Here is a 25,942-nt window from a genome sequence, read left to right on the forward strand (position 1 = left end):
ATTGTTTTTGTGGTAGGGTGGGGTGGTCATGAATGATAAATCCACTTACAAGTGTGCTGTTTAAGTTACGAGCACAATGAACACAAACTCAATATAGCCAGCAAGACCAATTGCACTAGAATTATAAACCACATGTGCAAACATATTCCCCTTTGTGGTCGACAATACACCTCATCTTATAGGTATTAAAAGAGTGTAGGTCAATATACTGTATATAAACACACAATATATTGACCCAAACTCTTAATACCTATAAGATGAGGTGTGCACATCAGCTTAATTACTGAAATACTCAGTGCAACTACAGCCCAACAAGAGATGGTCAATGGAGGCTCAAATATGGCAATCGTAGCTTAATCCATAAATGAGGATATGCTTGCAGTGAACATAAAAACTGACTGCAAAAGCTTCTACAGATACGTGAAGGAAAAAAGATGTGTGAAGACTAATGTAGATCCCTTACGGTCAGAATCAGGTGAATTTATAATGGGGAACAAAGAAATGGCAAACCAACTGAACAAATACTTTGGTTCTCTCTTCACTGAGGAAGACACAAATAACCTTCCAGAAATACTAGGGGACCGAGGGTCTAGCAAGAAGGAGGAACTAAAGGAAATCCTCATTAGTCAACAAATTGTGTTAGGAAAATTGATGGGATTGAAGGCCGATAAATCCCCAGGGCCTGATAGTCTGCAGACTATCAGGCTTAAGGAAGTGGCCCTAGAAATAGTGGATGCATTGGTGGTCATTTTCCAACATTCTATGGACTCCGGATCAGTTCCTATGGACTGGAGGGTAGCTAATGTAACACCACTTTTTAAAAATGGAGGGAGAGAGAAATCAGGGAATTATAGACCGGTCAGCCTGACATCGGTAGTGGGGAAAATGTTGGAATCAATTATTAAAGATGTAATAGCAGCGCATTTGGAAAACAGTGACAGGATCAATCCAAGTCAGCATGGATTTATAAAAAGAAAATCATGCTTGACAAATCTTCTAGAATTTTTTGAGTATGTAATTAGGGGGAGCCAGTGGATGTGGTATATTTAGACTTTCAAAAGGCTTTTGACAAGGACCCACACAAAAGATTAGTGTGCAAAATTAAAGCAGATGATATTGACATGGATAGAGTTGGCAGACAGGAAGCAAAGAGTAGGAATAAACGGGTCCCTTTCAGAATGGCAGGCAGTGACTAGTGGGGTACCGCAAGGTTCAGTGCTGGGACCCCAGCTATTTGCAATATACATTAATGATTTAGACAAAGGAATTGAATGTAATATCTCCAAGTTTACAGATGACACTAAGCCGTGTGTCAGTGTGAGCTGTGAGGAGGATGCCAAGAGGCTACAGGGTGACTTGGACAGGTTAGGTGAGTGGGCAAATACATGGCAGATGTGGTATAATGTAGATAAATGTGAGGTTATCCACTTTGGTGGTCAAAACAGGAAGGCAGATTATCTGAATGGTGACAGATTAGTAAAAGGGGAGGTGCAACAAGACCTGGATGTCATGGTACATCAGGCATTGAAAGTTGGCACACATGTACAGCAGGCGGTGAAGGTGGCAAATGGCATTTTGGCCTTCGTAGCTAAAGGATTTGAGTATAGGAGCAGGGAGGTCTTACTACAGTTGTACAGGGCCTTGGGGAGGCCACATCTTGAATATTGTGTACAGTTTTATCTCCTAATCTGAGGAAGGACATTCTTGCTATTGAGGGAGTGCAGCGAAGGTTCACTACACTGATTCCCGGGATGACAGGACTGACATATGAAGAAAGACTGGATCGAGTAGGCTTATATTCAATGGAATTTAGAAGAATGAGAGGGGATCTCATGGAAACATAAAATTCTGATGGGATTGGACAGGTTAGATGCAGGAAGAATGTTCCCGATGTTGGAGGAAGTCCAGAACCAGGGGTCACAGTCTAAGGATAAGGGGTAAGCCATGATGAGGAGAAACTTCTTCATCCAGAGAGTTGAGCATGTGGAATTTTCTACCACAGAAAGTTGTTAAGGCCAGTTCGTTTGATATAGTGAAAAGGGAGTTAGATGTGGCCCTTACAGCTAAAGGGATCAAGGGGTATGGAGAGAAAGCAGGAGTGGGGTACTGAAGTGCATGATCCGCCATGATCATATTGAATGGTGGTGCAGGCTCGAAGGGCCGAATGGCCTTCTCCTGCACCTATTTTCTATGTTTCTATTGCAAAGAATATCAATTCTAGCAAACAGCACAAGGGTCACTGAAATATGAAAAACATTTAAAAATAGAATTTTGGATGGAGGCTTGATTACTGAAACATGAAGCTCCAGGATTCTCTCAATATACAAGAGATTTAGCAATCAAACATCACAACCTCCTGCACCAAAACTTAGTAAATTGCTGAAAAAAAATTTGCTCAATTCTTTCAGGTCATTTACAAAAGCAGTTCCCTCGTGGAAGCTCTAAACTACCGTATGAAATTTAGTTCTAGTTTCGATAAATATTTTGTACTCTGTCTTCCACCAGAGGCCAATACATTTCTAGACGGGAGAGGAGAGAGGAAAATGTAGCTAGCAAAGACTACTCAGCTTAGGACCTGCATCCAGATGACATCATAAAACTAGGAGTCTACAAATCTGCCATTGGGATTAGGCAGCCGGTTTTAGTAATATAAATATACGGAGCTGGCCAGCGTGTTTGCTTTTTATGGTATTCTATTTAAAAATAGAACGCAGGGCACGTAGGAGACAGACTCTCCAGTTTGAATGTAAAAGGAGAATGGTTAACGGACAGTGCTCTCCTAACACAAGATGATATTACACACAAATATTTAAAAAAGAGTCTATAGACATGGAGGCAAAGTCTGAAGGAGGGTGAAAAAGAATCCTATGAACACACAACAAAAGGGAGCACTTTGCATGATTTTCAAAACACGAAATCCAAAGAACACCCTGTGTTACGGACAAATATCCACAAGAAAGTATGTGCTGTTATTTCCCAATTTTAATAGTATTTAAAACATTTTATTAGGTTCAACTAGGCAAGAGACAGATTGCACCACTTCATTACACCATATCTAGACAGTTTCAAGGAAAGATTGCTCAATTTGAGGCTGTTTGGACATTTTTAAACTTGTCCCCACCCTCCTCCTTTGGGAAACACAGTAACGTGTTTAACTCCCTCCTTACCCTGATCAAAGAGAACATCCTTTTAATCAAAAGTGCTTTGACTTTTTCACAATAGATCCCCAACACCTGTAATCAATGGCACTCTGAAGAAATGCAACTCAAGAATTGTTAATGCTTCCCTTTCTCAGATGGAAATCCTTGTTCACAAACCAAATGATCAAGACAAAAAATCCAAGACAAGTGAAAAATTATCATATTTTGATTTAGAAACTTTTCCATGGATACTTATATTGCCTATAAATGTAGGGAAGCTACTAGTAGACTTAAAGGGCTTTTAAACAAGTGGTGATAATAAAATAGATAGAGAGGAGAGCAATGTCCATTAGCTGGTGGTCTGCTTTTACATTCAAACTGGAGAGCTCGTCTCCATCAGTGCCATGGTATCTGCTGTTAATAGGAACACCACAGAAAAGCAAAGACACAGGCCAACTCCACTTATCTGCCTTATCTCTCGACCTGCATTTTTATGCATTTATTTTCTGAAGATGGTAGTTCATGCAGGTGTACGATTCTAAGAGTCAGCTTGCCCTGTGTGTTAGTTCACCTGTTATTCACGTGAACCTACAGAGTTAAGTGCCAGTGAACTATCTAAACATGAATGCAGTCACTAGCAAGTCTGACCTTGAGTTCACTCAACACCCACACCTGCCAATTTATAAAAGTAGCTGCACAGCAGGTACTTTAGATGATTTTTTCCCAATCACTAACCTGGAGACACTAAGGCTAGCCCTGTGTCTCACCATCCCAGCTGAGATTCACTAATGCATCAGAGACCAAATACTGAACCTCAGGCCTGCAAGAAATACACAAGTGTCAACTCAGTCTTGTATGATTTTTTTTTTAAAAAGCTGTTGTAAATCTTTTGTGACTTTTAAGTGGAGGATCAGACTCTTGTCAAACTCCAAGATTATCGGAAGAGTACTTTTGCTCTAAAATTTAAGGTAAATGTTTCCAAGTTTGTGTGTCAAGCTATGTAGCTAGATAGGCGCAAGGACTATTGGTAAAACAGCTTATCTCACTTTGTTCAGTGGTTCATAATGTTTATTTTAACCCAACTATTAGAAATTCATACATATTCTTGGCTTCTGAATTGTCAGCAGTGCTGTCTGTTGTATTTTTAATGTAGATACAGCTCTTTAGTTTAGATGTTAAATTACTCGACTTCAAACTAGCTGAGCAAACGAAGCCCCATTATTAACTGCATTTTATAAAGTTTTTTTTTTAGATCAAGTTTGGCTTCATCTTCAAAAGCAAAATATGTTTTATAAAGAGTTTTTTTTTTCTGGAGACATCTTTCCTTTGGATCCTGGAAAAAGACCACCTACTATCCTAACATTGTACATCAGATGTGGGAACCCAATGAATTTAAGCATACTAAATGGAGGACAATAAACTAATGGCAGATGAAGAGTCCAACAGTGACTCAATTTATCAGGTTGGGGGGGGAGGGGGGGGGGGGGGGAGTAGGAGGGGAAGAGAAAGAGAGGGGCAAGGGAAATGTGACATACAGAAAGCCCCTTCCTCAGGAGGCTCCAGAGCACGTCCTTCTGATTGAGATTTAGGCTATGCAATCCAGGTACATTTTGAAACAATAAGGATTCTAGTTTCATGTCTTCATCAAAGACCATTCCAGTTTATTGAAGTACTTTTTAGAGCTGAAGGGAAATTTTCTCTACAATTTAGATGTAAATACTGTATTACTTTAACCTGCATAAATCTAATCTGTACTGTGATATTCTTCACACTGGAGTAATTGATAAAGTTGGACGGTACAGAAAAGCGAGTATGCAGCTTACTGTGACAGTGGCTAATCAGCAGATCCATGCTATATTTACAAGGAGATGAGCACCATTCAGGGAAGTGGTATGAAATGGTTAAGAGAAATTACTGTGAAGAGTCTGAACCATAAAACGGTTCTTCCCAGTCACCATGGCTCAGTGCCACACTTTGTGCAACACTGACCCATCGGGGAGAAGGTTATATTTGAAACAGATTCTTGCATTTAATGTAACAAATAGTATGAGATGGATTAGCTGTATAATACTAACATGAAACATACTGCAAGATGACAGTACTCTGAACTTCTCTCAATGAAAGAAACGTGGCCAAGTGATTACTGCAGCCGATACTGACCATTAAAAAGCAAACTCCAACAAAGTAAGTAGATGAACCAAGAAATGGTAGATAGCAATGTGAAAAATAGAAAGCTAATACACTTTGGAACAGTTACTTATGATATAACTGACCACTGAAAGTAGTAAAATAGAAAAATTTGGGTGCGCTCAAATAGTCACTGAAAGTGTTCAAGCAATGCAAAGATTATCAGTGGAAATCAGGCCATATGATGCACCGAAGGCATTCAAGTAGTCAATTTTCCATTCTGCTTTATGGTGCCTTGCTCAATGTTGAAGACAAAAACTTCAGAATTACATACATTAATCTACCATCCTACCACTTCTCTGCACATTAGAATAACGCTTCTCTACAACACTGGGCCATCTGAAGAAAAAGTGTTTTCTTATAGACAGACAAGTGTCTAGAACAGGTCAAGCTTTAATGCCATATTAAGCCCTCTAAAATGGAGTTACTTAATATAATTCAATTACAAAATGGTTCAAAAATCTTTTTAAAAAAAAAAGAAAAATAGATTAAGAATGTTGAGCGATACAACTGGGGATTGTTCCGTTCTTTTAGTACTGCTGAGTAACCATGGCTACAAATGGCTGAACTCTGGCCAAGTTACACATCTGGTTTAAATAAGATTACTTTCAATCAATATTTAACTATTGCTAGGTGACAATTCTGGTGGTTCTTCTCCCCTCCCCATGTATATTTTGGCTTCCAGATGAAGGTTATTAGACTTGTAACATATGCAGTAAGTTATAGTAGTGCTTTGAAGCACAATTCTGAATACTCCACGAGTTGCATGTTACTGTATAATATTTCTTTACGTTGCAAATGTTGAAAATGTGTCTTGGACAACAACTGCGTAAGCTACACACCAGAAACAAATGAACTATGAGCACCTAAAGCTCAGGTAGTAAATAGAGTTCACACTTGCCACGAGTACAGCATTGTACAAATACGTGAGGAGAGAGTCAAGAGTGCTGCATTAATGAGTTGCGATGAAGTGCAACCCAAAATTTCCCAGTCAAATCCCAATTGCAGCCATGCTGTCTGGGGAGGCGCTGGAACCCAACTGCCAGATAGCCCCCAAAAGCTGAGCAGCGTGGAATTAATTTAGACTAGTAATGCAGTACTGTGTACGCTGATTCTGCATTTCTCACCCAAAATGTCACGGCATTCTTGAGCTTGATGCACAAGGATGGAAGAGAAACAGCCACAATTACCACTCCTAATTCACATCCAGGGACTCCTGCTGGAAAGTCCATTAATCTTTCATGAACAGATGAGAAAGTACATACAAGATAACATCTGAAGTGATAGTATACTCAGGTCCTATGAATGCTCTTCAACTCTTAAAATTATGTTACAGCGTTATAACTTTACCCTAATTTTAGATATTTTTAAATATCTATTCCACAAAAATTTAACCCCTAGAACTCAATGCGGTAAAAGGTGGGGGGCTTAACAGGAGCTTTGTATATGAAAATTAAATTTTCCAGAGTTTTTTCCCCCCCATACATTGGCTTATGGTTTTTGTCCCTCCACCAGGAGACTGAGTGGGGGGGGGGGGGGAAGAGATAAAGTGTAAATGATGGTACATGTATAGGACAGGCTCAATGGACAAGCTTGTTTTTTTTGGTCCTATTTGTAGGTTTGTATAGATTTCTGGACTAATTTGATATGTTCCAACTGTGCATGGTTGAAGCTGGATAGAGTGGGGAACCCCAGCAGATTTTCTTTGAACCAGGGAGTTATTTTAACACACATACCCAAAAACCTTAGTGTGCAGCTGAATCAAGACTGCCTTAACAGAGCTGAATTGATCAAATTTGGTCCTTTGTAAAAAGAAAATGTTATAGGGAATTGGATAAGTACCTGAAGGAAAAAAAAATGCAGGGATATGGGGAAAGGGCGGGGGAGTGGGACTACCAAAATGGCTCTTGCAGACAGCTGGCATGGGTTCAACGGGCCAAATGGCCTCCTTCTGTGCAGTAACCATTCTATGATTCTAGCTACTAGTATTTTTTTTTAAAGTATCGATTATAAATTTAAACAGTGAATTTAAATACAAATACATATGTACTAGAAATAATTATTTTTTTTACTTTATTAACCTACTGCTTTCTCAGTCAACAATTGTCCAGTTTTTTCACATCATTCTCACCTTCTTGTGCTTTTTTGCCATCCATTTGTCCCAGCTGTTCAACATGTCCAGCCATTTGGATTCCCGCTGTCTCAATACCTCAGGTGGTACTTCGTGTTGCCTAGAAACAATGATTTGCAGATTACTTTAAGACTGAACATTCACTTACAAGATTAAAAACACTGCTAGTTGAACAGACATATTTTTTGAAGATTGTCACTAATTAGCTAAATAGCCAATAGCAAATATTCTAAACAACCGGACACAGAATAAACACAAGTGAAGCGAGTTGCTTATACACCCAAAATATAAAAATGAGTGATACTATAAAAATAAAATGCTCTATTTAATACAAGTGTTGATTTGAAAGTTTGAAACTGTAAAATAATATTGACTCACAAGCATTACTGTAGGGAAAGAGACTGCCCTGCTTAGTTACTATCAATTTGTAGATCACTATAAATTGTGGCAGTGTGTTCAAAAGAACTTGCATTATGCAGGGGTTTATCACATCTCAAATGTTTCGAAGCACTTCACATATAAATGAGGTAGCACTGTGAAGTGCAGCGCCTTATGTAGACAAATATTGCAGCCATTTTACACACAGCCACATCCCACAAGTAGTAATGAGATGAAATGCCCAGTTAAACTGATTTTGATGGCTTTGGTTGAGGGGAAATGTTGGGACAGCAGCTCATCTTGAATCGTGTCATAGATATTTTAATGGTTGCCTGAACAGGCAGATGAAGCCTGTTTTCTCACATTTCCTCCGAAGAACAGCAGCTCCAACAAAACGGTCCTCCCTCAGGAAAGAAACATTTCTTAAAAACACATAAGCACCCATTAATGTGTTTGGAGAAGTAAACATACAGCATCACTATTTAAAAAATCAATCTACATGCCAGTGAAAGCAGTTTAGCTCCAACTGCCTAGACATCTGTTCACATCAGACTTCCCCTTTCTCGAGTGACTCCATGCTACCTCATCTATTAGTTTGGGCCAAGTTCCAGGTCTGTTGAAATGTCATAGAATTTACTGCACTGGAGACCGCTATTCAGTCCATCATGCCTGTACTTGATCTTCAACTTAAGCTGTCTACTCTTAATGCATTTCTCTACACTGTCACAATATCCTTTACAAGCCAATTCTCGGAATAGAATTTGCCTCAATAGTCACTTAAAGCAGGTCATGTTTCAATAACCCTATGTAGGAAAGATTTTATTTCAATTTCCTCCATCACTCTTTGTGATAACCCAGAGTTCATGTGCCCTTGTTACCAATTCACCAACTAGTGGAAATGATCCTGCATTTCTATGAAGCATCTTGGGACGCTTTTCTAATTTAACACTGCTATGTAAATGAAAGTAGTTGTTGTTAATTACCATCTGAAAGCCGTTTGTAATTTTGGAAACCTCTTAGATCCATTCTTAATTTTTTCTTTTTCAGTGAAAAAAGGTCATAGTTTAAACCTTCCTTCATAACCTGGCATCACTGTAGTAAATCTTCACTATACCCCTTCCATTGCTTTAATATCCTTCCCATAAAGGACTGCCCAGAACTCATACAATACCCCAATCGTGACCTAACCAACATCTTGTACAAATTCAACATAACATGTCATTTTTACCCCCAAGACATCCCTGTCAGTGATGGACCAGGCTTCCCAAGTTTAGAGTGAAAAGAATCTATGACACCAATCTCCATTACCTCAAACTCTCAGATCCTCTCTGGAGATAATATTGCTTTGAGGAAGGAATTTTTTTTTAAAACACAAACAACATTTTCTGAGTAATGTCCAAATTCGAGAGAGAAGCTGGTTGGCCATTTGCAATTCTGAAGGAGTTTCTTGTTTTCTATTCGAATGGATGGAAAGTAAGATCTCAATTTTGCTCCAACCCCTCACAGGTGGTCAGTTTAAAATTTGGTGTAGGATTATATAACTAAGAATGTCAATTGTTGGTACCCCCTTGTCCCAACATGTTGGGAGGATTTGCAACACTCTCCACAATTTGTGGAGCAGCCGATGGGCCCAATTCTACTTAATGATTGTTGAGAGGTTAATTGTATTACTAGAATATTGACAGCTCTTGATACCCTTCAATGATTGTAAATATATTTGGTGACTCCCTACCTTGTACTGTTTATCATAACAACCCAGTTATGTGGCACTGGACTGCCTTGTTCCAAGTGACCTAGGAAATGGTCTGTCTGAAAAGATTAGGCTTCAATGTGCTATTTGAAATTCGTTCCTTTTCTCAACTCAAAATACAAAAGCAAAATACTGTGGGTGCTGGAATCTGAAATAACAGAAAATGCTGGAAATACTCAGGTCGTCAGGCAGCATCTGTGGAGAGAGGAACATTAACATTTCAGGTCAATGACGAAGGGTCATCGACCTTAACCGTTACCTCTGTTTCTCTCTCCACAGATGCTGAGTATTTCCAGCATTTTATGTTTTTATTCCTTTTCTCAACCGTTGCTTGTAGCGCCTTGGTCTAGACATTTTAGAATGAACAAATAAACAAAATGATAATTTATCTGTAAGAGGGGAGGGAGAAAAAGTAGTGCTGCTGGCGTTTGGTGAGTGCAGACCCTGAATTGGTCAAGTGTCTTCTGCTGACCATTCAGAACTCAGCATCACTTGAGGTTTGGTTCTTGGCTGTATTGTTGGATTTTATGTTCTTCTCACACAACCAGATGTATTTTGACTTGGTCCAGCACATTCCTTTCTTTGTATACTCTTGGTATACACAGAGGGTCTAGAAGTTTATCTCATTTTGGAATTCCACTCCTCTTTATAGTGAATGTTAGCATCATTATTACTGGATGGGTTTGATATTTGGAAATAGTGGTTGAAGTGGCATTTAAAAAAATTTACTATCCTGGTTAGTCAAATTTTCATTTTTTTTTTTTTAAACTTGAAGATTTTCTAAGCCAGTCAAAACAAAATGTTTTGAATTTCATACTATGCAGCATAAAGGAATGTTATTGCTGGTGCCATTTCACATTAAGCTACTGATCACATTTATTTGCTATACAAGACTTAGTGGAAGCAATTATATTTGAGGAATGGTGGTTTACATCAAATTGTGCCAGTCAGTTCTTTCACTCTGTACTTTTAGCTGCAAACAAGGATGTGCTGCTATAAAACAGGATGCCATGTCAATTGTTGGTCCACAGAAACAAAACTAGCCATTTCCTTTGAAGCATTATATACAATGTTTTACCATAAACTGAACTTTAAACTCAGCAAGTGGGTTAGAATCCATTATGTTTTATTGAGATGCTGTTTTCTGGTTAAATATTTATAGGTGGGATTATAAACAGTAATTCACTCACTTTGTTGAAAATCTGTTTCAAATTGACAGTATTCTGCACTCCCCGCTACCAAAATACTGAAAACTGCAGAGACTTAAGTCAATGCAGTGCCTTCACTTTTAAGGTAAGCCTAGCAATGGAACAGGGTTGATGTTCTGTGGCAGCCTCATGCAGGTAGGTTAGCAGTACTCCAAGACACTGTTAATTGACCAACATGCCCGGCTCATTGATAGGGTGTGGATGGATACACACACTCGGGCTGTGATTCTTCCCAGTTGGCACCAGCTAAGTCTGCAAGCCAGTATCCCAATGGGTCTTGGCCAACGGTAGCTCTTTGCCCATTGAGAATCCCAATTTGCCAACCTTGCTATAGGTTTGTTCAGTTTAGGTTAAGTGGAGTCTGCCCCTGCAGGGAGAGTGAATGTGTACTTCATATCAGGTAAAATGAAACAACATACATGGATTTCTCAGTAGCTCCATTTTGAGGCTCTTAATAATGGTGATGTATTTCCAAGAGTGTCAAACGGAGCTAAAAATATATCTTCAATAGGTGCATCAGAGCAACAAAGGCTTCTTTAAGTCATCATTACACTTATTTTAAAAGAGCACAGAATATATTCAACTGTAATCCCATGTTCAGTAATAAAAAAATGATTCCAAATCTCGACCTCTTTTCTGATATTCAAATACTTTTTCCCAGTTTACGTTAACACAAAACACTTAACAGTTCCGACCAAAAAAAGTTTACTTTGATTTTCTTTGCTAAACAGCTATTGCCAAAGATCCTAAAAATATTATTGTACTAGTTCTTAGACAGACATTAATTGAAAATTTCATTTTTGATTTATACAAAACGTGTAATGTACTAAGATTAAAAATGGCACCACTTCAACTAGTGCCTTTGTTACTGGAATTGGAAATACGCTAGTTTAAAACTAGATTGAGGTCCCATGTGACGTTCTATTGCTTCTCGAGGCCTGGAAATATACCTTGCGAAGGCATAAGAATACTTGCAGTAGCTTAAAAATATTGGACAGAGCAAACTTTGCTGATTGCTGTCCTGAGCACATTACAGAACACTTCGCTTAAATAGTAAGGCTACTGAAGTCAGTCCCAAAGGCAGAGGGAGAAATCGAAGATATGGGAACTAAAATAAAAAAATCTAGAGCAAAGACACAAAAACATAATGAAACAAGGGCAACACACATCCAAACTACCTTGGGTTTACGGTTTGGTTCATTCAAATGTTCTCAATAGGGGAGAACACGGGAAAAATCCAACAGCACAGTTTCACAAGGCTAAATCATGGAAAGAGGAAAAAGAGAATTTGTATTAAGAATAGTTTGTAAAGGTCTACAAGCTATAGATGGCTGCCCGAATAAAGGGAATTCAGCATATATCTGGCACCAATGGAACCTGCTGCAATTTACACAATTCTGAATTGTTGATTTCAGATATTATTGCCACACCATTCTGAACAAAGTCTTCAATGTTTCTATAAATAAAACCATCACTTTATTGAGTGATGCACAGATATTATTGACAACACCCTTTAGGGAAATCTTAACATCCACAAACAATTTAAAAGACATTCCATGTTCAAATTAAAAATAGGTGCACACTGCCATAAAAGGGATGCTTTACTGTAAAGAATCAGTGTGCAGAGACCTTAGATTAAGTGACCCTCAAGGGCATCAACTCCTTGTGAGGGTGCAGTTCCACAGGTGGCTGGTACCTTCTGATATCTCATCCATTCTTCATTTGTAAGCATAGACCGTGTCAGTAAGCTATTCAACTTATCCAAATGACCACATTCCCATTCAACAGGAGTCAGCAACACTTACAACAGATTAGTTGACTAATCTTTCCATCCTTGGCCAGGGGTCAAGGCTATTATAGCTTCTCTCTAGCCGACACGACCCAACACAGCAGAAGGATCCAACTTGTGAGGGAGCCTTCCTGGTCTGTGATGCTGAACTACTCACTGGATAAATGCTTTGAGCCATTTGGAACGCACCTCATATTTACAACTCATGTTAACATTTTCTATTCTTTTAGCCCCAGATACTGTTTCCAGCCAAGAGACTAGGCTGGCAACTTCCACCTAAATTTCCACTTTTGCTGCTTTTGAGTTAGCTTTAAGGATGTGCATAGCAAAAATTCAGAATGACTCTCGTCAAATTTCCATCCTGGTGCAGCATGCCTGGCTTTCGTGAGGAAGTCACTGCCATCAGGTACAACGCTTCATTTAATATCTGTCATTTTCTGTTCCTACCAGGCAGAAACAGGTTTTACAAGTTGGCATCAAACCCATTTTTTATCAAGTAAATAATGCATAAAGGAAATAGTTCAAGAAAGAACAGTTATCTGGGCTTAACATTCAAATGGTTTCAGTCCATTAATAAAGATCAGACTAAATCTTGCACAACCAATTGAAAGCAAGTGGAAAAGTCTGCATACTGTTTCAGTAAATACCATAACCTTACTGCAAGGACACATTAAAATGGTACCAAGCCTAATTAATTGACCTGACTGATGTGTGCACCCAAAAAAGGCAACATTTATAAAGGAGAATGTTAATATTGTAGGTTCACAGAGCAATTAATGTACAGTGCACACAGTAGAATTAAAATTTCTTACAATTTCTAACTTTTTATACCAATTGTCCGATAAAGCATTTTCTGGTCTCAAACTGGCCAAAAATAAGCTGCAAATCAACTCGTCATTGCTTCTTCCCGAGGTGAAATACTTTGTTTCCTCTGGCATTCTACTGCGAAACCAGGTTATGAACTGCTACGACAAGTTAGTTTTAGTTACAATTAGCTCTCACAATAAAACACATGACCTATTTAGGAATTAAGCATTAATCCATCTGAACTGTCAGGCTGCAAATCAGTAAGCAGGTAAGGCCCAGTTCGCCATTTGGAGCGTGGGCAGGAACATCGGCGAGGCCCAGGCACAGCGGAGGAGAGGGGAAGTCGGGGCAGATGATGGCGAAGGAGCAGTGAGAGATCGTGGCGGAGGTGCGGCGGAAGAGGAGAGGGTACAAGGCTCAGAAGGGGAGGGGGCCCAGGGGCAGCACGGGCCAGCCCACACCACGACGTGTGCACGCACTGGGTCCATGCAGCAGAGCTGGTCTCCAGTCGTCCTGATTAACCCTTGCCACTGGACCAAGACCTCACTCCGTCAAGCCCGTGTGGTGGCTGATGTGCAACGGTCACCACACGTTAAAAAATCCACGCACAGACATCTTCCACCCCTGGAGTTCAGGACTGCAATATCGGGTGCTCCATTGAAACATCAGTGAACTCATCCCTTTTGGTGTGGAAGCAAGTCATCCTCATTCGAGGGACCGCCTATGATGATGAATTATCACAGAGACTTAAAACCTACTACAATGACAAATAAAAACAGACAGAAATGCATCTATTTATACACTGCAACCTAAATAAATCACCTCAGAGACGATGTACTCAAACTAATCTTACTGCCCATTTTAGTGAACTCTAAAATTTCGGAGGTGACAAAGGCATGGAGGAGGGTTTCAGCGACAGATGGCAGAGGTGGAGGCAGGCAACATTATAGAGGTGGAAGTATTTGTGAAGAAGACTATTTGGGGTCAGAAGCTCAATTCTGGGTCAAATAGGATGCCGAGATTGAATAGTCTGGTTCAGCCAGAGATAATGGATGGGGAGAGGGTGAAATCGGTGACACGGGTACAGAGTTTGTGGCAGGGGCCACAGGAAATTGCTTCAGTCTTTCCAATGCAGGACACTGCAGCTTATCCACAACTGGATATCGGAACCATGAACGTTCATCTCCTCAGGCTGCTCTCATATCTCCCAAGAATGTTACTGATCCAAGACCACTGTGCTCACAGCCAGGAAATGGTGTGGCATGTGGAGACAAATGCCAATGGTCTCGGGAGAGACAGCAGAAACAATGAAATCAAGTGCCTCTGGTCCCAATTTCAAAAGCACGCAGATGTTTAATTTCTAGTTCAATGAGAGTGAACAACTTCCTCAAGCAAGTTGGCAAGTATCTTTATCTCCCCAATTAGTTTCCTACTGGCAATTTGAATTGCAAAGAAAATGAACAGAAATGTGCACAATAACGGAGGGATAGAAACAATGTTTGAAACATGCTTGACAATCACTTATCAATCATAACAGATTACATGCCCTATACATACTACATTTTTATTTTAAAAGTATACTAATTACTAAATGTTTGTAGGAAAAATACAAGTTTCAGAAGTTAACATTCCAAAACGTATTGACAGTCACCTCAGGGAAACAACAAAGAAAATGATTTAAGGAACACAACTTGCTTCCAAACCATTTCACTAAGTGGTGTAAAGAACAGAAATTTCCCGATCTAACATTAAATTCCCAGGGACATCACAAAGAACCACAATTGGTCTACAAGACTGTAATGGATCTTAAATAACATTCACATAACAAAGTTAACTAACCTTAGCCCAGAGCTTCAGCTGTTTTATCCAATGGTGCATTCACAGTTTAGTATCGACACAAAGCAGCTTTGCACCAATACTAAATTTGTCGTGTTCAAGCCCAAACTCACCAAGTAAAACGGGAGTAAGACCATCTCCTCCAACACACCTAGAATCATAGAATCTTACAGCCACTCGGCCAGTCATGCCTGTGCCAGCTCTTTGAAATTTAGTCTCGCACCCCAGCTTTTCCCGCATAACCCCGAAAATTAGTCCTCTTCTATATCCAATTGCCTTTTAAAAATTCCTAGAGAACCTGATTCCACCACCCTTTCAGGTAATGCATTCCAGATCTTAACAACCCTCTGTGTAAGACAGTTTTCCTCCGGTTCTTTTGATAATTATTTTAAATTTATGACCTCTGATTATCGACCCACTTGCCAGAGGAAACAGTTTCTACCTATTTGCTTTATCAAAACCCCTCATAATTTTGAATACCTCAATTAGGTCTCCCTTTAACTGTCTCTGCTCCAAGTAGAACAATCCCAGCTTCTCCATTCTCTCCACATAACTGAAACCCCTCATCCCTGGTAAACCTCATCTGTACCCACTCCAGGGCCTTGTCATCCTTCCTAAAATGTAGTGCCCAGAGTTGGACACAATACTCCAGCTGAGAGAGGCCTAACCAAAGATTTGGCACGACTTCCTTGTTTTTGTATTCAATGCTCCTATTTACACAGCCAAGTATCCCTTTCTTAACCGTCGCATCAACTTTGCTTGCCACCTTCAAATATTTGTGAATATGCACCCCCGGGTCCCCCTGTTCTTGCACCACCCGCAAAATAGTACCATTTGGATTATACTGCCTCTCCATCTTTCACCCAAAGTGCATCACTTCACACTTATCCACATTAAATTGCATTTGCCACGTGTCCATTTCACCAGTCTGTCTATGTCCTCCTGAAGTGTACTATGATCATGCTCATTATTTACTGCTTCACACCAGTATCAAATCGAATCCGGACTCTGGATTCAGGCTATATTTACATTTCAACTACAGCATTGGTGCAAAATAAAACTACTCCACACCAACACCGTAGTTGTACAGTGAAGAAACCCAAATGAGCACGCTCCACCTAAACAACAAATGTTATTTCCTTGTTTATGCAGAATGGTCAGACAAGGCATACATGATATGGGGAAAAAATTCCCTAATATTCAAACTTACTTATGATATAATTCTTACTTTTGCACTCATCAACCCAATATTAAGATTATTTTGAACAATACAGCCAAATCTTTTGACTTCTTCACATACATATTATAACAAACAGCCACCTGCTTTGCGAATTGATAGGAATAATTTAATTTAGATTTATTCTGTTTTCATGAGACGTTTGACCGTTCTGCCCATTTCCCACCACAGGAAAAAAAAAAGGTCCCGAGGGAAGTAAGTTGTCCTTGAATTTTCTTCTCTTTGTGCTCTAAGTCATTGAAAAAAATGTTGTTGGTTTACCTCACTCCCTATAATAACTGGAAAAAGTTCAAACATCATTCAAGATGCTCGAGCAGTGCTCAGATACACCAATCTTATCTTTCAGTGTATGTGTGCAACTTTTTTTAATATCCCTGACTATCACTCCCCATTTAAAGGACTACATCTCACCAGTAAGGTGTGGCTCACACTTTAAAAACCCAGGCTAGACATTACACCCTGTCTCTCTAGAGCAAACAGACATAGAATTTCACACCCGAGTGTAGGCGTGTGCTGAATCTCACATCTGACAGCAACATGAAAGGATGAAAAAACATGAATTGATTAAACTTCAAAGACAGCAGCCAAGTCAAAAACAACTTGTATTTATATAACACCTTTGAGGTAGTAAAACATCCCAGCCTTTGACGTAGGAAAACGTCCCAAGGTGCATCATTGGAATATTACAAGACAAAAAAGATCAGACAGTGAGCCATATAAGAGAAATTAGGGCAATTGATCAAAAGCTTCATCAGAGGTAGGTTTTAAGGAACGTCTTAAAAGAGGAAAGAGAGGAGGAGAGGTTTATGCAGGGAATTCCAAAGCTTAGGGCCTAGGCAACACAAGGCACAGCCACAGATGTGAAATTCCGCACATGCCTACACTCGGGTGTGAAATTCCATGTCTGTTTACTGTAAAGAGGCAGAGGGTGTAATGTCTAGCCTGGGTTCTTAAAGTGTGAGCCACGCCTTACTGGTGAGGTGTGGGCCTGTAAATGGGGAGTGACGGGCAGGGATATTTAAAAATTGCATACACTGAAGGAAAAGATTGGTGTATCTGAGCGATGCTTGAGCGTCTTGAATGATGTTCGAACTTTTTCCAGTTATTATAGGGGGTGAGGTAAACCAACAACATTTTTTTTCAATGACTTAGAGCACAACTTTCAATGAGTTAATTAGAGACGTCTACAAAGAGAAGAAAATTCAAGGACTACTTACTTTCCTCAGGACCATTTTGTGGTGGGAAATGAGCAGATCGGTCAAATTTCCCATGAAAACAGAATAAACCTAAAGTAAATTATTCCTATCAATTCATAAAGCAGGTGGCTGTTTCTATTATATGTATGTGAGCGATTATAATCAGGGATGCTCATGTGGGCAGAATTAGAGGAGCGCAGATATCTCAGGGAGGGGGTTGTGGGGCTGGAGGAGATTACAGCTAGGGAGGGATGAGGCCATGGAGAGACTTGAAAACAAGGCTGAGAATTTTGAAATCGAGGCATTACTTAACCGGGAGTCGATGTAGTTCAGTGAGCACATGGGTGAACGGAACTTGGTGCAAGTTTGGATGACCTCAAGTTTAAGCAGGGCAGAACGTGGAAGGCCAGCCAGGAGTGCCTTAGAATAGTCAAGTCTAGAGGTAACAAAGGAATGGATGAAGGTGGATGAGCTAAAGCAAGGGCAGAGACAGGCGATGTTACGGAGGTGGAAATAGGTGATCTTAGTTATGCCGCATGTGGTCGGAAGCTCATTTCAGGGTCAACTGCATATAAACAATTATACAAAGTTTAGTCATCTGGCTGTTTTATTTTTTCTCGGAACGCTTGCACTTAAATTGGGCTCAACTAAAAACAGGCAAAAATCACACATCAATATTGGGTAGGATCAGGACCCACAGTGGGAAGAGGGACTGGCTTAAATTTAAATTGAGGCCCAATACACACCTGACAATTGAATGAACCAAATCTCTTAAATCGATCACGTACAACTACAAGAATCTGCAAAGTACGGATAATTTCAGGTTTGGCTTATAACTCAAAGCAGCAGAGACAGCACATAATACATTCTATGGGTTATCTTATAACACCATTTTTAAAGTACTCCTTTCTGCCCCACCCATTAGCTTTTCCGGTTGTGCCATGGCAGATAGCACTGAAGAAAGGCAGATTCAATGTTCATGTACAGGATGTTCAACATTAGGCAAATATATTTTGGTAAATGTGCTACAGTGATCATGGGCCCAAGTTTCCACATGATTTGCGCCTGATTTTTAGGAGCAACTGGTGGAGAACGGACTATCTTAGAAATCGCAATTCTCCACATTTTTTTTTCTGCAGTTCTAGTCAGGTAGAACAGTTCTACTTTGGAACAGAATTTTTTCTTCAAAAGGGAGCGTGTCCGGCCACTGACGCCTGATTTGAAAGTTTCCACAGTGAAAACGTACTCCAAACTAAGTTAGAATGGAGCAAGTGAAGATTTTTGTAGAACTGAAAAAACCTGTTCTACACATTACAAATTAGGCGTCCAGAACGAGGTGGGGGGGGGGGGGGGGGGGAAGGGAAGTCATTAAATTCGACAATAAATCCTTATTTATACTTCTACAAATATTATACAAATAAATCCAACCTGAATAAATATTTATAAGCAAAGAAAAGATTAAATAAACCATGTTCCTACCTGTGTGAAAGTGCTTCAGGCACGGAGAATGTTGCAGTCAGCCTGAGGCGCCCGTTCTTCCCGCCGGGGGGGGGGGGAAAAGAGGGGAAGAGAGAGGAGGCGCCCGTTTTTCCCGCGGGGGGCGGGGGACAGTGAGAAGGCTGCAAGTGCTGATGGCAATGTGCTTTTATTAAAAAAAATTTCAAAAATTAAACAACTACAAAGAACTACAAAAATGGCCGAGTGCCAATGTTTTTTTCACACTGTGCGTGCGCGAACTCTCCAACACACAGCGTTGCCGGCAGGAAAAAAACTAATTTAAATAGTACCCGCCCCCTCCCACTTACAAAATCGGCGCGAGTGTAGGCTCCGCCCTCCTGGGCGCTGCGCCAGGCAGACAAGGAGCTGCAGAACACTCCAGAATCGGGAGGGTTTTTTTAGGCGCCGTTTTAGGCGCGAAAAACGGGCGCCCAGCTCGGAGGGGCGCCCGTTTTTTATCGTGTGGAAACTTGTGCCCCATGTGTGTATTGATGAACATGCAGCTTCACAGGAGCCACAGAAACAAATAGAAACCTGAACACAAACTTAACAGAAATTAAACCAACTCTTAATACTGACAATTTCCCTATCAAGATGCCCTGGGAATAACAGTAGTAATATTACTTCATAAAATCATTCCCAACAATCCAAGTTAGCAACTTTTACTAAGTAAATAGGGGAGGGGGTTGGGACTTAGGGGCAGTAAACATCGATCACTGAAATGTTTATTAATTTTAGCCAAATACACAAAAGTGTAAAGGAAATTCAACTGCATGCTAATTTTGTTGACTGCAGCAGCTGGCTAGAAGGTGGGGAATTCACATCTGTCTGACACGGTTAGTTTTGTGAGGCAACATAATGGAATTCAAGATGATGAGCTGGAAATAACTCTGATGCAGGACATCAGAGAAGCCGAAAAACTACGGTTTTAAAAGTCTTGCCATCAGTTTTAACATTTGTCTCATGTTGAATTCCCACACTCCTGAGCAGCATTAATGATGAGAAGAAAAGCTATATTTCGAAGGGGAGGAGAGCGGGGAAATTGATATATCCAGAGTAGCCTTTGGTTCTAGGAATTTCAGGAAGGTAAGGTTCCACTTTTGAATTCACATCACTACAATCGGATTTAAATGCAAACAACTACTGAAAACAAAATCCGAGCCGTCAATGTGTTGGCACTTCCTCTTTCAAGTACACTTTTATGAAAAATGGTCTGTTCCAGAGTGTGAAGGCAAGATGATCGAATACATTCACCGCTGATAGGCTGTGGAATAATTCGGCACAAAAGTGAAAGTTCAGAGCTTCTCAGCACAAACTACTCACTATAAACTCTTTCATGTTCAAACACCTTTACCACTACCTACACAAGCTGCCAAGCAAAGATTATGCAAAATGTATTTTTCACAGAAGTACAATATAAAGAGGAAGTACCAACATGAACAGGTTCAGACTCAGTTCTGTTATTAATCTCTAATTTGCTGAAGTATGAACAATGTTTCAATTACAACAGTGACTACACTTCAGAAGTGCTTCATTGGCTGTAAAGCACTTTGGGACGTCGTGAAAGGCTATATAAATGCAAGTTTTTCTTCATCTGGATTAAAAGCTAATCTTCAAGATACCTGTACTCGGTTTTTAAACTTATATTAATTATATTAGTGGCCTGGAGATCCTAATCTAAGAACACTTTGGAAGTACTCTCATACTTTTAGCTTTATTTTAAACTTAACTCCCAAGAGCTTTCTCAATTAAAAACTTAAATTAAAATGTTCTTGACTGTTAAATTACATGCTCGTCAGTCACAATGTCACCCTACTAACAATCTAAGATTAAAGCTACTTCAATGGTGGTGTATTCAGCATTTCAAAATATTCATCCTTGGTTTCAAACCCCTCCCCATCTCTAATCTCCTCCAGCCCCACAACCCCCAGAGATCTCTGCCCTCCTCTAACTCTGCCCTCCTCAGCATCCCTGATTATAATCGCTCAATCATTGGTGGCCATGCCTTCTGTTGCCTAGGCCCCAAGCTCTTGAAGTCCCTGCCTAAACCTCTCCGCCTCTCTTTCTTCCTTTAAGACACTCCTTAAAACCTACCTCTTTGACCAAGCTTTTGGTTATCTGCCCTAATTTCTCCTTGTGGCTCGGTGCCAATTTGTGTGTCTTACAACACTCCTGTGAAGCACCTTGGGATGTTTTACTACACGCTATATAAAATACAAGTTGTTGTCATTGTTGTTATCCATTATAAATCTCGTGCCATGTCAATGAGCAAGAATTGAGAGAGCTGGATTTAACCTGTAATGAGAAATACATTAGCCTGTAAAAAGGATGATGTGTACTGAATGTCCTGGCTGACATCTCTTGTTCCAAATCCCTGGACAACTGAATGCCTTATATTGGAAATGAATGGTACCAAGAAACATTAATACAATTTATAAAAGACACCTTTAACATACAAAACATTCCAAAGCTCAATTGAGGTTCAGATCAGCACAACAATAGTGAAATTAAGGGGTGGTGGCCAAATATAGTATTAAACAGCAAGTTCGAAGGGTTTATGAAGAAAGTTTCAGAGTATGAAGGCAAGATGATTGAAGGCTTTGCCAGTGATGTTAGGACTGAGGGAAAATGCACAGCAGACCAGAGTTGGAAAAGTGCAACATCTAGCAGGAATACAAGGCTGGAGGAAATAGTGTAGATAGGGAAGAGATTTGTACCCTCGAGCTTTGAACTTGATACATATGGGATGGATGCCAATGGAGACCAGCAATGGCATGGGTGGTAAGTGAGCAGGACTTTGTGCAGGATAGAATATGGATGGTTCTCGAGGAATTGGTATTTATGGAGGGCAAAGCTTGGGAGGCTGGTAAGAGTCGTGGGAAATGTTGAGTCTGGAGATGACAGAAGGTATGGATGATGGCGTAAACAACAGCAAGGACAATGGAACCTCGGGTCAACAGCATCATGGAGGAAGGGCAGCGGAGAATGTCAGTCAAACAGAGGGGTCTTTCACCAGGGTGGTCTGAGTATTGTGGGTAGGATGGAAACCAAAGGAATTTGAACAGAGGTGGCACAGAATTGAGTGGTAGGATGGTAGGGGAGAGGAATAGCAGTTGGAGAAGGGGTGGGTGAGGGCAGGCTTTTAATTAGTAGGTAAAACAAGGTTAACTGTAAAATAATGAAAGTGCGCATCTGTTGCTAGTTAGTTAAAAGTTTTCACTCTGCTTAACACCATCCTTTGACATTTACTTATCGACTTCCAACTTGTTCCAATCGAAAGAGACTACCAGTCTTGCTGTTGACCAACCAGTATCAACTACTACAACATACGGTGATTTAACATTTACCATAAGTTCCTGGTATTTCTATTAACGCCCAGAAAAAATCCTATGGGGTTACAAATAAGAACTAAACCACATCATTTTTGTCAAGCCACATTTTAGGCCACTACATCTTCTAATGCAATTTCATTTTAATATAGTTGAACTGACCTATTCAGTACATCTGGTTCAGTCTTTTGTCCATCAAATCAGAGATGCGATGTAGTTACTTTACCAATGACAAGAAAAAGTGCACAATGACATTACAGGCTTCCTATACAAGAACATAAGAAATAGGAGCAGGAGTGGCCCATACGGCTGATCCGATTATGGACTCAGGTCCACTTCCCTGCCCACTCCCCATAATCCCTTATCGGTTAAGAAACTGTCTATCTATGTCTTAAATTTAATTCAATGTCCCAGCTTCCACAGCTCTGAGGCAACGAATTTGTGGTACAACCCTCTGAGTGAAGAAATTCTTCATCTCAGTTTTAAATGGGTGACCCCTTATTCTAAGATTATGCCCCCTAGTTCTAGTCTCTCCTATCAGTGGAAATATCCTCTCTGCATCCACCTTGTCAAGCCCCTCATAATTATACGTTTCGATAAGATCACCTCTCAATCTTCTGAATTCCAATGAGTAGAGGCCCAACCTTTCCTCATAAGGTCTCCGGAATCAACCTAGTGAACCTTCTCTGAATTGCCTCAAAAGCAATATATCCTTTCGTAAATATGGAAACCAAAACTGAATGCAGTATTCCAGATATGGTCTCACCAATACCCTGTATAACTGTAGCAAGACTTCCCTGCTTTTATATTCCATCCCCTTTGCAATAAAGGCCAAGATTCCATTGGTCTTCCTGATCACTTATTAATGTAGCTGTGGCTCACGTCCTCTATTTGTATATTACATAGTTGGCAACCACATCAAATGGCCACTTATCCAAAGAACACAAAAGCTCTTTTGGCCAAAGTTACAATATTTAAACAAGAGGCTGGTGATTGGAGAGTTAAAATATTATGTTCACATACAACAGGATTGTCCAATAGAAACTACTGATTAGCTACAGGTGTGGCTGTGGCGACACATACTTCACATGTATGTATTTACTTAACATCTACCACTATTCAGTAACCAAGGAAGTAAAGAACTCAACAAATCAAAAAACACTTGCATACGGTTTTTCGTCTTACTACTTTACGAAAAAAACACGAAAAGGTTAAAGTAACATACTTACGCCGTACGAAGAGAGTATTGAGGTCATGTGCCCAATGATAGTCACTCAAGCCACTGATTCATAAGGCTATGGGTTCAAGTTCCAGTCTAGGACCTGAGCACAAACTAGACTGACATCTCAGTGGAGTATGAGGCAGTGTTGTATTGTCAGAGGCGCACTACTTCAGATGAGGTGCTCTCTGATGACTGTTCATGGGGATATTGAAGCTCTTGGGGTACTATTTGAAGAAGAGAAGGGAGATCTCCCCCTGTACGTGCCAACATTATCCCCTCAATTCGCAACTCAAAAAAAATTAACTGCGGCCTTTCATGCGATTGCTGCTCGAGACCTTGGTGTGCGCAAAATGGCTGCCAGATTCAGCAACACAGCAAAACTGATTGCACTTCAAAGTAATTCACTCTATGAGAAGCACTTGGGATAGCTGCAGAAACTTAAGTCGCTATGTAAATGCAAGATCTTTCTTATTACTTGCAAAAGCTTCATCATCTGACTATAATCATTTCATTTAGTAGGTTTTGACAATGAATTAAATGTGAAGCATCATGTCAGCACTCAGAGTGTACTGCTCTAGTCTCCTTCCCCAAAAATCACAAATAGTAATTTTTCAGATCCAGGCAAAAAATGCCAAGGTGAGGCATCAAGAAGGTTGAGGAAAACGAAGTGAGTGAGGACGAGTTACAAGAATAATTGACCAGTTATGTCCTGTCCATAAAAAGCAGGACAAATCCAATCCGGCCAATTACCACCCCATCAGCTTAATCTCAATCATCAGCAAAGTAATGGAAGGTGTCATCGAAAGGGATATTGAGCGGCACTTATTCACCAATAACCTGCTCACCGATGCTCAGTTTGGGTTCCACCAGGACCACTCGGTTCCAGACCTCATTACAGCCTTGGTGCAAACACGGACAAAAGAGCTGAATTCCAGAGGTCATCATCATCATCACAGGCAGTCCCTTGAAGTGAGGATGACTTGCTTCCACAACAAAAGGAGGACGAGTTCACAGGTGTTTCAATGAAGTACCTAATATTCCAGGTCCTGAACTGCATCCTGAAGGGTGGAAAATGCCTGTGCGTGGATTTTTTTTTAACATGGGGTGACAGTTGCACACCAGCCACCACACGGGCTTGCCAGAGCTAGGTCTTGGTCCAGTGGCAAGGATTATCCAAGACGACTGGAGACCTGCTCTGCTGCACTGACTTAATGTGCACACATATTGCAGTGTGAGCTGGCTCATGTTGCCCCTGGGCCCAGAACTCACACCTCCCCTAGGCTCCGATCCTGTCCCTCTACAAATCACTCGCCGTTCCTTCGCCCCGACCTCGCCGCTCCTGCTGTTCCCTGAAGTGGTATGCCTCCACACTCCAGAGTTAAGGTGCGAGTGACAGCCCTTGACATCAAGGCAGCATTTGACCAAGTGTGGCACCAAGCCCTAGTAAAACTGAAGCTAACGCGGATCGGGGGAAAACTCTCCACAGGCTGGAGTCATACCTAGCACAAAGGAAGATGGTTGTGATTGTTGGAGGCCAATCATCTCAGCCCTAGGAAATTGCTGCAGGAATCCCTCAGGGCAATATCCTAGGCCCAACCATCATCAGCTGCTTCATCAATGATCTTCCCTCTATCGTAAGGGCAACATGTTCACTGCAGTGTTCAGTTCCATTCACAATTCCTCAGAAAACTAAACAGTCCATGCCCGCATGCAGCAAGACATACGCACTTGGGCTGATAAGTGGCACACAACATTTGCACACACAATTGCCAGGCAATGACCATCTCTAACAAGAAAGTCTAACCATCTCCACTTTCGATGGCATTACCATCGTCAAATCCCCCACTATCAATATTCTGAGGTCACCATTTACGAGAAACTTAACTGGACCAGCCTCATAAATACTGCAGCTAGAAGAGTTCAGAGGCTGGGTATTTGATGGCGATTGACTCGCCTCCTGACTCCCGAAAGCAACTCACCAAGCCTTCTTCAACAGCACCTCCCAAACCCGTGATCTCTACCAACTAGAAAGGGCAGCTGGCACCTCCAAGTCACATAACATCCAGACTTGGACATATATTGCTGTTTATTCATCATCGCTGGGCCAATATCCTGGAATGCGATACCCAACAGCTCTGTGGGAGTATTTCATCACATGAATTGCAGCAGTTCAAGGCGGCGGCTAACCACCATCTTCTCAAGGGCAACTAGAGATGGGCAATAAATGCTGGTGTT

General features: G+C 40.6%; 1 protein-coding gene and 1 long non-coding RNA gene across 2 annotated transcripts in view; one reads left to right on the forward strand and one right to left on the reverse strand.

The window, feature by feature from the left end:
- LOC139268970 (uncharacterized) overlaps positions 1–25,942 on the forward strand; it is an 86,980-nt gene that overhangs the window by 59,582 nt on the left and 1,456 nt on the right. The window lies entirely within an intron of this gene.
- tbc1d10ab (TBC1 domain family, member 10Ab) overlaps positions 1–25,942 on the reverse strand; it is a 70,085-nt gene that overhangs the window by 40,735 nt on the left and 3,408 nt on the right. Inside the window, exon 2 of the mRNA XM_070887871.1 lies at positions 7,459–7,558. Within this exon, the coding sequence (XP_070743972.1) occupies positions 7,459–7,558 (100 nt within the window). The remainder of the gene's footprint in view (positions 1–7,458; positions 7,559–25,942) is intronic.

This window comes from Pristiophorus japonicus, chromosome 8, assembly GCF_044704955.1.
Source record: "Pristiophorus japonicus isolate sPriJap1 chromosome 8, sPriJap1.hap1, whole genome shotgun sequence".
Classification (NCBI taxonomy): Eukaryota; Metazoa; Chordata; class Chondrichthyes; family Pristiophoridae; genus Pristiophorus; species Pristiophorus japonicus.